At 30.8% G+C, this 15455-nt stretch overlaps 2 protein-coding genes across 2 annotated transcripts; one reads left to right on the forward strand and one right to left on the reverse strand.

Moving 5' to 3' along the window:
• Window positions 1-6497: 6497 nt before the first annotated feature.
• LOC107005368 (probable serine/threonine-protein kinase PBL17) lies at window positions 6498-10393 on the reverse strand. The gene is made up of 6 exons (XM_015203946.2): window positions 10224-10393; window positions 9129-9478; window positions 8310-8445; window positions 7804-7940; window positions 7551-7674; window positions 6498-7003 (listed from the first exon to the last, which is right to left on the reverse strand). Exons 1-6 carry the CDS (start codon window positions 10282-10284, stop codon window positions 6684-6686), a joined length of 1128 nt encoding a protein of 375 aa, XP_015059432.1. The 5' UTR covers window positions 10285-10393; the 3' UTR covers window positions 6498-6683.
• Window positions 10394-13369: 2976 nt separating this feature from the next.
• Window positions 13370-15255, forward strand: LOC107005921. Its single transcript, XM_027913851.1, has 3 exons — window positions 13370-13926; window positions 14166-14987; window positions 15079-15255. Exons 1-3 carry the CDS (start codon window positions 13468-13470, stop codon window positions 15253-15255), a joined length of 1458 nt encoding a protein of 485 aa, XP_027769652.1. The 5' UTR covers window positions 13370-13467.
• Window positions 15256-15455: the final 200 nt, after the last annotated feature.

Consider the following 15455-nt stretch of genomic DNA (forward strand, 5'->3'; position numbering starts at 1 on the left):
TATGTATAAATTCATATTTAATCAGATTTTTCATATGAATATTCAAATGTTAAAAAAAAAAATAAGCTTCACTCTGATCCCTATTACAATTGGCAGCTGCTGGTTTATAATAATCTCAATTATATTAATTTTCAGTTAAAACCACTTTAGAAAATAATAATAATAATCAAAACCACTTTTATTCCCTCTGTGTTTTACACTAATCTTGTGGACCCAATTTTTGTTAAATAAAACTAGACACTTTATCCAGTTTTTCTACTTCTTTATTCATTTTTTTTACTATTAAATAATAAACAAATTATATATTTTGTGCTCATCTTTTGACCCTTAATTCCCAAATAATTTTATTTTAATTTTATGTACATATAATAATGACAATTAGTTGAACTAATGATGTACTGCTGTGACACGTAATGCTATTTTAGGATAATGTTATGTATATTGTAATTTTTTTAATATCTCATCGGTATTTTGTTTGAGACTTGATTAATTTAAATTCACGAAATACTTTTGTTATGATTTTTTTCATTCGTAAGACTCAAGACCAACTTCTATTCCATATGTATGGAACATCGAGATCCGAAGGGGGTCGTGGAGGTTATTAATCACGCGTTAATTAATTAGCAATGTAGTTTATTTATGGGAAATATACAAGTATACTCTTAGACTTTGATCGAAATTCCAGAGACCCACCTTAACTAAATTAAGGTTCTATTACCCCTCCCCCGAACCAATTTTTTTGGTAATTTTATATACCTTTTTAGCTTATGTGACATCCAAATATCTACCACGCGCCTCGATTACGTGGAATTACGAAGCGTGTCACGTAAACAGCTTAGGGTATTTATGCCTTATCTCTTTATTTATCACATATGATAACTTTTTCTTTAGTCGAAAGATAAAATTTATATGTGTATATATATATAATTCTTCTCAGACTTTACTTGTGAAATCACAGGAATATAATTGATTGTTTATGTCGACTCTACGCTACGATTCTTCTTTTCATTTATAGAGTCAAATTATTTTTTTTTATCTACTCTCTATCAAAACCTAATGGGTAGTAGCCATCGAGGGAGCAATAAATTCAACTTTTTTTCTCTTGTTGGAGTCAAATTAGGTTTGATAATTGACTTAAAGAAGAATCTAAAAAAATATAGACCAAATACATTGATAGTTTTATAAATTATCTCTAATAAATTTTGTTAGATACTTAAAATATAAATATTTTCGAATGATTATCTAGATATATGAAAAAAAAATTATTCTGACTCAATACTACATATTTTAAAACGTCTTTCACATAAATATTTAAATAAAAAATGCAATATTTTTAAGTAGTTAACTTATATTTTCTCTGATCGATATTATTTGTCATAGTTTTTATTTTTAGAGTCAAACTATTAAAACTTTGACTAACATTTTAAGATATATTTTTTCATCATATTAATATGGAAAAAAAAATCACAATTTATAGTATTTTTCATATAGTTTTAGAATATCTAATTTTTTGTTTAAAATATCAAATTAATGTGATCTAATTTAACTTTAAAAATTAGTCAATTTGACTTTTGAAAAGCGTAACATGACAAACAATTTCGGACGGAGGGAGTATATAACTGAAGTTTTAGTTAATTTTGATTCCAAATTTGAGTCAAAAGTTTGTTTTACATGAACAATTGATATAAATCGTTATGTCTAAATAAAAATTATTGACAAATTTAAAAAGCTATCGATATATTTCGCCAAATAAGTGGAATATTCTTTTAAAAAGTGTGGCCCTAATTTTCGAATTTGTGTTCATTCATATTGTCCTAATGTTACATTATTTTTGGCTAAATTATCGGCATACGTTGTCTGGACTTTATAATATTTTGATAAGATAATGTAAAAAAATACTTATATTATTAGATCACATAAATCATATTACAAGCTCTATATTAAATAAATATGAGTTAATGAATTTCATGAATTAGTTACCCTTAGTTTCATTTATGTATAAAAATAAAAATATATTAGGTGAATTATGTGAACCAATTGTACTATCAAAGGTGGTGCAACATATTAAATTATTTCGATTTTTATATTTTGAGTATAAAAGAAAATCTTGATAAAAATGTTTCTCTCAAATAGGCTCAACGCGATAAGAATCTAAACAAATGAAATTTTAGTACAAATATTGAACTGATTCTTCCTTAATTAAGAGTCTCGATATTAAATTGAGTATACAATGAAATCTTGATTTCTCTCAAATAGACTTAATATAACAAAAGCATAAATTAATCAAATTTTAATATGAATGTCGAATACGAGATCGAAACTAAAATTTTTATATTTTGAGTATAAAAAAAAATCATGATAAAAAACATTTCTCTCAAATAGGCTCAACGCGATAAAATCTAAACTAATTAAATTTTAATACAAATATTGAGTTGATTCTTCCTTAAAACTAAAATTTTTATATTTTGAGTATAAAAGAAAATCTTGATGAGGAACGTTTCTATCGAATAGGCTCAACGCGATAAAAATTTAAACTAATTAAATTTTAATACGAATATTGAGCTGATTATTTCTTAATTAAGAGTCTCGATATTAAATTTTGAGTATACAAGAAAATCTTAATTTCTCTCAAATAGACTTAATATAACAAAAGTATAAATTAATTAAATTTTAATATGAATATCAAATACGAGATCGAAACTAAAATTTTTATATTTTGAGTATAAAAGAAAATCTTGATGAGGAACGTTTCTATCGAATAGGCTCAACGCGATAAAAATTTAAACTAATTAAATTTTAATACGAATATTGAGCTGATTCTTTCTTAATTAAAGTCTCGAAATTAAATTTTGAGTATACAAGAAAATCTTAATTTCTCTCAAATAGACTTAACGTAACAAAAGTATAAATTAATTAAATTTTAATATGAATATCGAATACGAGATCGAATTTAAATTTTTTATATTTTGAGTATAAAAGAAAATCTTGATGAGAAACGTTTCTATCGAATAGGCTCAACGCGATAAAAATTTAAACTAATTAAATTTTAATACGAATATTGAGCTGATTCTTTCTTAATTAAGAATCTCGATATTAATTGAGTATATAATGAAATCTTGATTTCTCTCAAATAGACTTAATATAACAAAGTATAAATTAATTAAATTTTAATATGAATATCGAATACGAGATCGAATTTAAATTTTTTATATTTTGAGTATAAAAGAAAATCTTGATGAGAAACGTTTCTATCGAATAGGCTCAATGCGATAAAAATTTAAACTAATTAAATTTTAATACGAATATTGAGCTGATTCTTTCTTAATTAAGAGTCTCGATATTAAATTTTGAGTATACAATAAAATCTTGATTTCTCTCAAATAGACTTAATATAACAAAAGTATAAATTAATTAAATTTTAATATGAATATCGAATACGAGATCGAAACTAAATTTTTTATATTTTGAGTATAAAAGAAAATCTTGATGAGAAACATTTCTATCGAATAGGCTCAACGCGATAAAAATTTAAACTAATTAAATTTTAATACGAATATTGAGCTGATTCTTTCTTAATTAAGAGTCTCGATATTAAATTTTGAGTGTACAAAAAATCTTAATTTCTCTCAAATAGACTTAACATAACAAAAGTATAAATTATTTATATTTTAATGTGAATATCGAATACGAGATCGAAACTTAAAAAAAAAAAAGTGAACCAATTGTAAGTTGAAGTATAGGTGTGGTCATTTTCAACAAACCAAAATAAGAAAATCTATGGGCTATAGGGAGACAAAACTACCTTATTTTCATTGCATTCCACATGCTATGGAATTTAGCAAATTCTTCCTAATTTTATGTCGATGTTTATTGTGTCATTTTAAAAAAAAAAGAATTTAAAATCAACCAAAATACGTAATATGTGTATGTTACACTCATAAATAGTGTGTAAAGTGATAAATTAAATGACTGTATAAGTTTTGAATAAATAATGAATTTTGAATAAAAATAAAAAATAGTCAATGAATCAATGACATGTGACATTTTCTAAATAATTGAAAAAAGAGAGAAAAATAAATCTTGAAATGGATCTATTTTTAAAATTTTAAAGAGTTCTTTTTCATTTTATTGTAATTATTCATCTATTTAATTGAGCTTGAAAAGGGGTTAAGAAAAAGAAGAATGTTTTTTTTATTAAATAAGTCTTTTGCACGTTGTCAGTAAGTGTATTATACTCATTATGTCATATAAATAAAAAAGGTATAAAAATAACACAATGAATTCTGACATGAGCTATTTAAAATGATGAAGAAATCATAATTAAAGCGTTTAACTGAAAATCGATGCCAATTTAGTTAGCCATCAATAAATTTCGACTTTTTATTTTATTGATCAAATATTATAATATCATGTTTCATGATGCTTTCTTAGTGAGAGCATCAACTACTCGATTTGCTCTGGATATGCAAATTTAATCTAAATAAGCTCGTTAAGCAAGCGTTATGTTTGATTATAATTTTGACTCATCATTTAAATTCAAATGTAAAACTAGCTAGATTTTCATGTATGTGTTCAGTCTAATTAATATATAACTTCAGTTTAAATATTATATTTGTCTCAGCTTAAATATCTTAATTTTTTTTTAACCTAGATGTCACACTTATATTATAAGATTTTTTTTTAATCAAACTTTGACATACAATAATCATGGCAAACATCATAGTCAAGGTTTTAAGGGGCCATCAATGATTTAGCACCAAAAAATATATAATATAGTACTATATTTATCATCAGCTAAAATTTCTTGTTTCATTAAAGAAAAATAAATTGTAAAAAGTTAGTTGGACACAGAAAGAGACGTTTTAATTTTTCTAAATTAATATGATCGAATGGTATCAATTTTTCTCACATGTATTGATAATTTAGGGATTTTTTTTGTTTAGTCGGTTAGAATTATATAGGTATTAATTATACGGATATCGATTATATACATACTGACTATTTCCTTGTTTAGTAATGTAAATTTAAAGTGGCAAATTAACGTCGTAGTAATTTTATACCTGAATAACTTTTTTTCTAATTATCTATATGTGTGCAACAAATTTTAAACATATGGAAAATAAACAATACCATACAAATAAAATATGAAGAAACATAATTTTATTCATCAAGATAGATTGCGTAGATTGTGTGTACAATTATGGGCCGTTATTGGCGTATTTCTCGAACTAGAATGATATAGATTTTGACCTCACTTTATGAATAAACCATCAATTGCAGAGTATTCGAGATCTTGATCTCTTTATGAAATTTCCGAGATGACTTTTAAGGGAATTTAGTACCCTTTATATAGGCATAAACTAGGGTTTAGGGTTGAGTAGCCTCCAAGAATTCTTATCTGAGTAGAACACAATGTGTAGAGTCTCAACTCGAATTAAACGCATCTTTTAGAGTCCCACAAAATTTCAATGAGTACACTATCACGCATAGTATAATTAGTTAATTATGCATAAATTTGATACATGGTTTGTGACCACTTCTTAATTGCACTATCCCTTTCTTTAACCTTTTCTTTTTAATAATTGTTTTAATTTTAAATTTTTTAAATATTTTTTGATATTCAGTACTTATTAGGGAAAACGAAGACGGGTGAATCTACATATGTCGTTCGAGAATAAAAGCTAGAAAATTTTAAATCTAAAGATAAGTCTTGAGTCAGAATATGAAGAGACGATGACGCATAGTTAGAAATTATAATATTAAAAAAAATGTTTCGATCCATGTTAATAATTGTCTTAGCTATGATAATGTTTATTAAGGTTCAATTATAATCTTTGATGTTATTATAGTGTGCCAAGATATTAAATTGGGTATTATTTGATACTTCCAAATACAATAATTTGATTTTTCAAAGATAATAAAATTCAATCAAACTTTTTTTTTTATGGATAAGCTCTACATCAATCCATTAGAATTATTTCTTAATTTTTTGCCCTTCTACACAAAAATGAGATAGAATTATAGATATGTCGGTCATTAGAAGGAAGAACGGCAACAATAAGATTCCTCACGTATTATCTGTGGCAAAACTGAACAATAGCTAGACAAGAAATTAAAGTAGATACGCCGATCATTAGAAGGAAGAACTGTCATAACAAGATTCCTCGCGTATCATCTGTGACAAAACTATGAATAGTAGCTAGACAAGAAACTAAAATAGATAGGCCGGTCATTAGAAGGAAGAACTGCCATAACAAGATTCCTCACGTACCATCTGTAGCAAAACTATGAACTTTAGCTAGACAAGAAACCGAAATAGATACGCCGGTCATTAGAAGGAAGAACTGTCATAACAAGATTCCTCATGTATCATCTGTAGCAAAACAATGAATGCTAGCTGGACAAGAAACTAAAATAGATAGGCCGGTCATTAGAAGGAAGAACTGCCATAACAAGATTCATCATGTACCATCTGTAGCAAAACTATGAACGGTAGCTAGACAAGAAACCGAAATAGATACGCCGGTCATTAAAAGGAAGAACTGTCATAATAAGATTCCTCACGTATCATCTGTAGCAAAACAATGAACGCTAGCTGGACAAGAAACTAACATAGATACAGGACATAATGTCTTCCAAGATTCTTTAACACAAATAAGTAGATAGATTTTATACAAACTATTTCAATCTTTGCTTTGTGGTACTTGAAGGGCTTCAAGAATTTCAACTACTTGACTCATAACTGGCCTTCCTTTCGGGTTTTGGCTGAGGCACTGATAGGCAAGAATAGCAACCTTTATGACAGTTTTAGACGAGTATTGTCCTTTGAGTCTAGGATCGAGTATCTTAAAGAGCTTCTTGTTATGATTCAGGAGCGGACGTGCCCACTCTACAAGGTTGTATTCCTGGCTAGGCCTAGTCTTGTCGATTGCTCTTCTTCCAATGAGCATCTCAAGCAAAACAACCCCATAAGCATAAACATCACTTCTGGCTGTTAAATGTCCTGAATGTTCCAATTATACGTCTTAGTAACGGTGATTACTTGACAAAATTAACAGAAGAATCACAAGCCACAAACAAAAATGAGGGTTGAGTTTTTGATGATCACTCAACTAACGGTTATTATGTCATCATAAAGTCACTTCTTCTTGATTTCAGGTGACTTTATGAGATAATAACTAGTATTAGTTGAGCGACCATATTAGAAATTAACTTGCAGAAATGAAGAGGATTATACGAAGGGCGTTAGGCATTTGGCTGCAGAAATAAGATAGAGAAAATGTATTCAGTTTATAATGGAAAACATCCCCCTTTTTTTTGGTACTTCATTTGTATGCAGTTCTTGTTATTAGACAGATAGCGAATACGTAGGTAAAGGACAACTAAATGTGGATTTTCAAAAGAAAGGCATATGCTCGACAAGGTTGAAGATGATTGTGGTATAAAACGCGTTTGACTATCCTTCTTAGTGAGTCTAATTAAGATAGCACTGTACAAGACGTAAAAACTACCTAGTGTAATATTTGGCAACAAGGTGATGCTGGACTCACCAGTCATGACATACTCTGGAGCGGCATAACCATAAGTACCCATAACACGAGTCGATACGTGAGTCTGATCTCCCATTGGCCCATCTTTTGCAAGTCCAAAGTCAGAAAGCTTTGCATTAAAATCCTGCAGATCCAAATCCAAACAAAGACGGATATTGAAACTAGCAAAGAACTCTAACATAATAATGATAATTATATAAAGTATTGAGCACCTTCAAGGGAAATAATATACATAAGCAAAACAACATCTCACCGCATCTAACAAAATGTTTGAGGTCTTGAAGTCCCTATATATTACCGGCATTTCAGCTCCATGAAGAAAAGCAAGCCCTTTGGCGGCATCCAGAGCAACTTTCATTCTCCTCGACCATGTTAGAGTGGCACACATTCCTAAAGTACAGACGTCAATGAGATAGAAAAATGCTAATTCCCATAGAAAGAGAACCAGCTATTATGATCTCTTTTAAGAAGGCTCGGACAAAAGAAACAACTTGCTGAACTTCTTATGTTCTAATTATCGTTTGTGACATAACTTGGATATGTGCAATTGCTCTTCACATGACAGTGTGAAATAATGCAAAAAGCAGAAAATCAATGATAATATGAACTAATGCAAACAGCAGAAAATGATTAGAATTATAAGTCCATATTGGACGTGTAGGAAGTGAATCCGCGAGTATTTGTTTCGTTCACTTTTACGCAAATCGAGATTAGTTTCACCTTTACCAACATGGACTCCCATTGATATTGAGTACTCACTTGGAAAGAGGTGTTTCTCCAGGCTGCCAGATTCCATATACTCATAAACTAGTAGTCTATGGTGGTCCTCACAGCAATATCCGATCAGCTTCACCAGATTTGGATGTCGAAGCTGCCCCAAATAGTTCATCTCTGCCTGCAAAGAAAGAAGTAAAAATAAGAAACAGATATCCATTAAGAGCAACAAAGTTTTGCAACTTCCCTAACATATTCATGGCAAACTTTTGCAGCGACTTATCGTTTGAATAAAATTTATTCTGGCAAATCAGGTCAGAATCTGATCCAGAAAGTATAACCTTGAAGCACAAGTCTTGGATATTAATTCATATTGAGATTATTGTGAAATTACTTTCCATTTGACAACATAATTTTAAGATTGAAACCTTTAAATTATTTGAAAATGTGGCCCTATATGTTATATCACATAAAAATGGAAGACGAGATCACAATCAAGGAAATCTTGTGTTCCAGCTATGAAATGAAGTGTGCATGAGGAATCTTGGTCGTATATCAGGTGTTGTGTGTTCTTAACAAGCGTACACTTTCTTCTCTCTCTGGCCATCTTTCCTTTCTGACTTGCTTCTGGGGCATGGTTGGCTGGATGCGGAAGATGGTAGAGAAGGAGAGAGAGAAGCCAGCGACTCTTTCAAGTACACTGTACACACCGATCGGCATGTAACAGAATTTCAAATAAGCAGAGATTCTAGTGACATTGTTCAAGATAAAATGCCATGTTTGAACTCCACAACGATGACAACCTGAGTCTAACCGGAGGTAAACGATAAGGTTGTTAACCAGACAAGAAGCCATAGCACCTACCAGCCATTCTCTATCACCCTGAAGACCTTCTGGATCGAGCTCCTTAATGGCAACATAAGTAGTCTTGTATCCCGGCCTGACATGTTCATCAATAACTCCTTTGTAGACGATACCAAATCCACCCTCTCCGAGAACCTGTTTCGGTCGAAAGTGTTTCGTAGCCATTTTCATCTCTTCATACTTGAAGATATCAAGATCACTAATCCCTGGATTCTGCTGCAGGTCTTCAACAGTTTCAGGTATTACCACAATGCTGCTTCTACGTCTAGAGTCATGTCCCTCAGGTGTTTTTAACTTCGGTTGACTTACAGGATTTCTCTTGGTGGGATACGAACCAACTCCATGGACAACTGCGAGTAAAAGAATCATGATATAAAACAAAATAACTTTTGATTCTCCCACAGCAAAGCAAAGTAATGTTTTTATCACAAGAGTGAAGGATGACGAGATTAGATCAGTAGTCATTCAATAAAATGCAAAAAATGGAGTCCAAGTAACTCAATCAACTATCTATCAACCATGATAGCAGATTTCGCCGATTTCATCCATTCAGTGAGCCAAACTCTTACCTTCTTTCGCAATTAAAAGACTTCATCATAGTGCCATTGCTAGCACTACTAACACCAGTAACACTAATTTACTTTAAAAATTCACTCAACAACATCACAGGCAACACACATCAGATTGACATTAAGATATTAACTGTACCATATGTCATTGACCCCCAAAAATAGTTTTCTATTATCAAATCACAAAATTTATATGAAAAGATGACAACAACATATTGAGTGTAGTTCCACAAAGTTGCATCTAGAGAGGCTAGAGTGTACGCAAGATAGAGAGGTTGTTTCCAATAGACCGTTGGCTCCAAATAAACAACTAACCAAAATGAAAGCATAATGAAGCATTCTGAACAATAACTACAGCACAATGACCAAACTACAATAACCAACATATAGTAACACTAACACAAATGGAACTACAAGGAAACTACAGGAGCAATACTACACCTACTAATATGGACGGATAACGAGACAACACACTACTATCTACTAATCTTCAATCCTAACACTGTAGCAAAAAGAAAACCAATACCTGTCTTACTCTCTGGTCTTTGTCCTGTTTTGCCTACTTCAACACTCTGGCAAGAACCCATGGAATCTATCTTCACAATACATTCACCATCATTTGCCCGAAATCACATAAAATTTAACAAAAAGATTAGATTTTTAAACAACCACAACCTTCTTTGACCCCCCACACCCCACACCCCACACCCCACCCCACTCCACCCACAAACACTCTACTTAAAGTTGCCAATAAAACTCCCAGAATCTAAAATGGTGTCCGGATATCAAAAAATCTTGCCGGATTCTGATCTGGGTCGCCGGAATATTTCAAGAACTCTCAACAGAATATGCTACTTTTGTTCATCCAACACTCTACTGAGACCCCATTTTCAGTTTCTAATAAAACTCCTTAGAATCTGAAATGGTGGCCGCCTGGCCGGATATCACAAAGTTACACCGGAATCTTATCTAGGTCGCCGGAATATTCCAAAAACTCTCAACAGAATATGCTACTTCTGTAACTTCCAGTGGCAAGAAAAACTGAGAAAAATGCACAGAACAGAAATAGCAAAAAAAGAATGTGATAAAAAAAAGTAAAACTTTTTGGTTTTTTGTTTACTAATTTGGCTTTTGCTATTTTTTTAGGGGGCTTTAAAAAATATTGTCGTGGTGAAAATAAATATGTCAATCTTTAATTAAAAATTACGAGTTCAAGTTTTGATAATGAAATTGTTTCAAATAAAAGAGAAATAGGTCAACCTCAATCATTTAATACCGTTATCGTATATTAATTATATGATACTAAAATTCTATTCAGTTCAGATATATAGTCTAGTTGAATCGAGAGCAAAATCGGTGTTGCTAGGGAAGCCCGACAACTAAGAGCATATGCCTTTATTTCCACTTTTACGGATTATCCTTTCTCGATTTTATCTTAGTCTAACTTATTATGACGATTCTTCGACAAATAATATATTTAAATTAACTCTAGTATCATCAAAAACATTCTTGAGTCGTTATATTTAAAAGTTTCTTTCGAAAAATTTCTAACTCGAATTCATTTGATCGGAGCCTAAAATAAATTACTAATAATATAGAAAAAATAACATAATTGTTCCTTTGACCTTTATGTTCGATGTAAATTTGACTTTGGTTGTACCTAATCTTCCCCCCACCCACCCAACATGCACCCCCTCTATTTTCTTACTTTGAAAATGTCCTTTTGACTTATTTAATTTTTGTACTATTATTTTTCTTTTTAATGTCTATTGTACCTCAAGAAAATTACATAATTTGTCCTTTATGTTTGGTGTAATTGGTATTATAAAATATTCCTTGTTTATACTAAAATATATATAATGACATAATTGATTTTTTTTATGTTTGGGAATAAGTCTAAAATATCCTATAAATATGAGTCATATCTTGTTACTTGATATTAACTATAAATAATATATTATTTATTAGACTATCACTGTCATAACAAGACCTCGTTAAATTATGTAAATAAGGAATCAACCATTTTACTTTATTTAAAACTTCTCGAACTAGAAAGAGAAGCCCTTTTCAGCATACTTCCATGTTCACAACTATACGCGTCTCTTACTTTTCATAGCGTAAACGATATTAGCCAAGACGAGTTGCAAAAGAGTCCGATAGAGATTCTCATCAGTCATTACTCAGCAACAATAATGAGCAATCACTAGATTTTATTGCGAATCTTATAATTCCTTGAGATATTAGCTATAAATAACATCTTATCTAATTCTTGTCATAAAAAAACCTCTGTTTTTCACTCATTCTCTAATCTCAAATATTACAATACGAAAAAAATAATAATTTAGAATCCTCTTTTGCAAACTAACTCAATTCCTATTATTGTTGATCCAAATGACCAAATCTTTGTTTTTATTTTATTCCTATAGAGAACAATACTATCTTTTGTCCCACATCGATAGGAAAAGGCCAATTAATTCATTTTATATTAAGTTAACTAAAAAGCACATATTGCTGAGCTTAGTAATTTAAGCTTGTAACCCAAGTGGGAGCAATAAAGTGAATGGGACACTCAATTTGACAAATTTAGTGTGTGTTGGTTTCTTGGTATTCATTGAGTCAGTAATTATACCGACTGTATGCCAACCTTGGAGTTGGCGATGAGTGGGAGTAGAGCGGCGGCTCCCGTGTGATACCAGTTTCTTGGTATATTTATTGAGTCAGTAATTATACTGATTGTGTGCCAATCCTCGAATTGGCGAAGAGTGGGAGTAGATGGGGTGTGCACACCTCCTGGGGCTGACTTAACAGAGCGGCGCTCTCCCGCAAAAACCAGTGCTGGCTAGTACTAGATTTGTCATGTTGATTGGACCATCATCTTTTTATAGTTTCGTTACTTATATATAGTTATTAGTACTAGTTTGAACGCTGATAGAACGAGTACTCGTGTTGAGGTTTTATAGTTTCGTTAGTTATATATAGTTACTAGTACTAAATTTGTTACGCTTTCGTTGGTTAACCATCATACTTATGTAGTTACTAGTACTAGTTTGAACGTGAGAATGAGTAGTACTCGAGTTGAGGTTTTCCGTTAGTTATATGAGTTGTTGGTACTAGATTTATTAGGCTTTTGTTGGTTGGACCATCATCTTTTTATAGTTTCGTTACTTATATTTAGTTATTAGTACTAGTTTGGACGCTGATAGAACGAGTACTCGTGTTGAGGTTTTATAGTTTTGTTAGTTATATATAGTTACTAGTACTAGATTTGTTACGCTTTCGTTGGTTAACCATCATACTTATGTAGTTACTAGTACTAGTTTGAACGTGATAGAATGAGTAGTACTCGAGTTGAGGTTTTCCGTTAATTATATATGGGTTGTTGGTACTAGATTTGTTAGGCTTTTGTTGGTTGGACCATCATCTTTTTACAGTTTTGTGTTATATAGTTACTAATGCTTGATTTGTTAGGCTTTTTTTGGTTGGACCATCATCTATTTATAGTTGGAAAAATTACATAAACAAAGACCTTTTATTTTATAATTACCAATTTTAAGTACACTTTTTATTTATTACCATTTTTGTCAACTTTTAGCTATATTAACTTAAAACAATTTAAAACCCATTTATTCCTTTTTTATACAAATTTTAAACAAAGTAAAACATATTATCGTTCATATCCTTTCTCGCTCTTTTTTTTTCTTTCTCCTTCTCCTCGTCAAAAATTAGGGTTTCTGCTTGTTTTTTTTCTCCATTTTTCTGTACGAATCTTAATGGAAGAAGGTCTTAGAAGAAGTCCGCGTCTAGTGATGGCTTCGAATCCAAAAGTTTATCGAAGAAATCGAAAGAAGCTTCAAGTTTCGTCTTCTAATTCTATGGATGAAATTCCAAGTTTTAGTTTGGGTATATCACAAATTTCGGGAGAGAAGAACAATGAGGAGAAGAACAATGAGGAGAAGAGCAATGAGGAAGAAAACAAGAAGCAAAAGAAAGGTAAAAAACGAGTTAAAGAGGTTAAAACAATGAAGAAATCAAAAAAAATATGTGTTACTTTGGCATCTACATCAAAGAAAATCGTTGACAGTGATGATGATTTTGAGGATTTACCTCCTCAATTTCAGTCAAAAAGTTTGAAAAATAAAGATGGATTGGAGAAGAAAAGGCCGGTGAATGATGGAAAAACACGAAATCGTTTACCCAAAAGTGTCATTCTACCAGAGAGTAGATATCCGGTATGTGCTAGTACTTCTTAGTTATTTGTTGTTTAGCAATGGGTTGTATGTTGATTGCTGCTTGTTTTTTAGATGTAGTATGTGAAATTATCTTTAATTCAACTTTCATTCAACTTTAATTCATTTTTAATTCAACTTTAGTTGAACTTTAATTCAACTTTAATTCAACTTTAATTCATTTTTTATTCATCTTTAGTATGTAGTAACACATTTTTAATTCATGTTTCATGCATATGCAGGATCGTAAATTCTGGAAACATCCTGATGTTGTGTATATTTCGAGTAGGTGGTCATGTTACACTAATCATAGTGTCATTGAACAAATCAAACTATCTTTATCTGATAAACAACTTGAGATGTTTAGGAATACATGTTTTGGGTACTTTCTTGACCTTCCAAAATCGAGCACACAACTACAACTTATTCATTGTCTTATAAATAGAGAGTTAAAACACACACCGGATGATGTGTTTGCTATTGAAATAAATAACAAAAAGTTATTTTTTGGTCTTAGAGAATTTGGGATAGTTACGGGCTTAAATTGTGTTGGTGATGGCACATCTATCAATGTTCCCAATTCTAGATGTAGTTTGATGAGTAGTTATTTTCCGGAAAAAATCACAGTTCCAAAGAGTCATCTACGTGCACTGTTTTTAGCTAAAAAATTCATAGATGATGACTCGGCTGTTTCATTGGCTGTTCTATACTTCATTAATGATTTTTTATTTTCATATGAGGACAACGAATACCAAATTAGCAATAGAGATTTTTACCTTGTGGAAAGTGGAAAATTCAATTCATATCCGTGGGGTTTAGATGTCTACAAAAAGTTGTCTGATTCTGTGAGGCATGAGCTTAAGTCAACACATAAGTACTATAGAATTGGTGGCTTGCCTCTTGCTCTTCAAATTTGGATATTTGAGTGTTGTTCAAAGGTTGATGAAGATATAGCTATTCGTGTTGCTGATTCTATTCCAAGAATCTTGAATTGGAAGACAATTGCAGAAAGTCCATGGTTAAAATATATTGAGAAATGTCTCTTCATGCCTACAAAAAACAAGGTATTTGTACAAAGTTAATACATTTTATTACATTGTTTATTTGAACTCAAGTTACTATATCTAATGTTATTTTGTGTATTTGGTTTTTCAGTTTGAGAACATAGTGGCCAGTGAAGATGAAGTATCCAAATTCAGGCTTCCTGAAACTCGTGATTACCATGCTGAAATTTTGAAATTGGAGCCTAAAGGATCAAGTCATGGTCTAGACATTTTGACCAATGAAGTCATAGAATTGAGAAAAGAGCTTGTAAAAGTATACACAAACTAAACTTTAGGCTTTTTATTTTAAAACTGTTATTTTTTTAATATTTTCGTTATGATTTAATATCTATTAGGTGAATGAAAATAACAAAGCGCTTGAAGAGAAGATTGATTTAGGATTCAATCAAATCAAAGAATTTGTGGTGAACTCAAACAAACAATTATTGGAGGATATTTCTTTGCTGTTTGCTAAGAGTGGTGGTAGCA

This window comes from Solanum pennellii, chromosome 12, assembly GCF_001406875.1.
Source record: "Solanum pennellii chromosome 12, SPENNV200".
NCBI lineage: Eukaryota > Viridiplantae > Streptophyta > Magnoliopsida > Solanales > Solanaceae > Solanum > Solanum pennellii.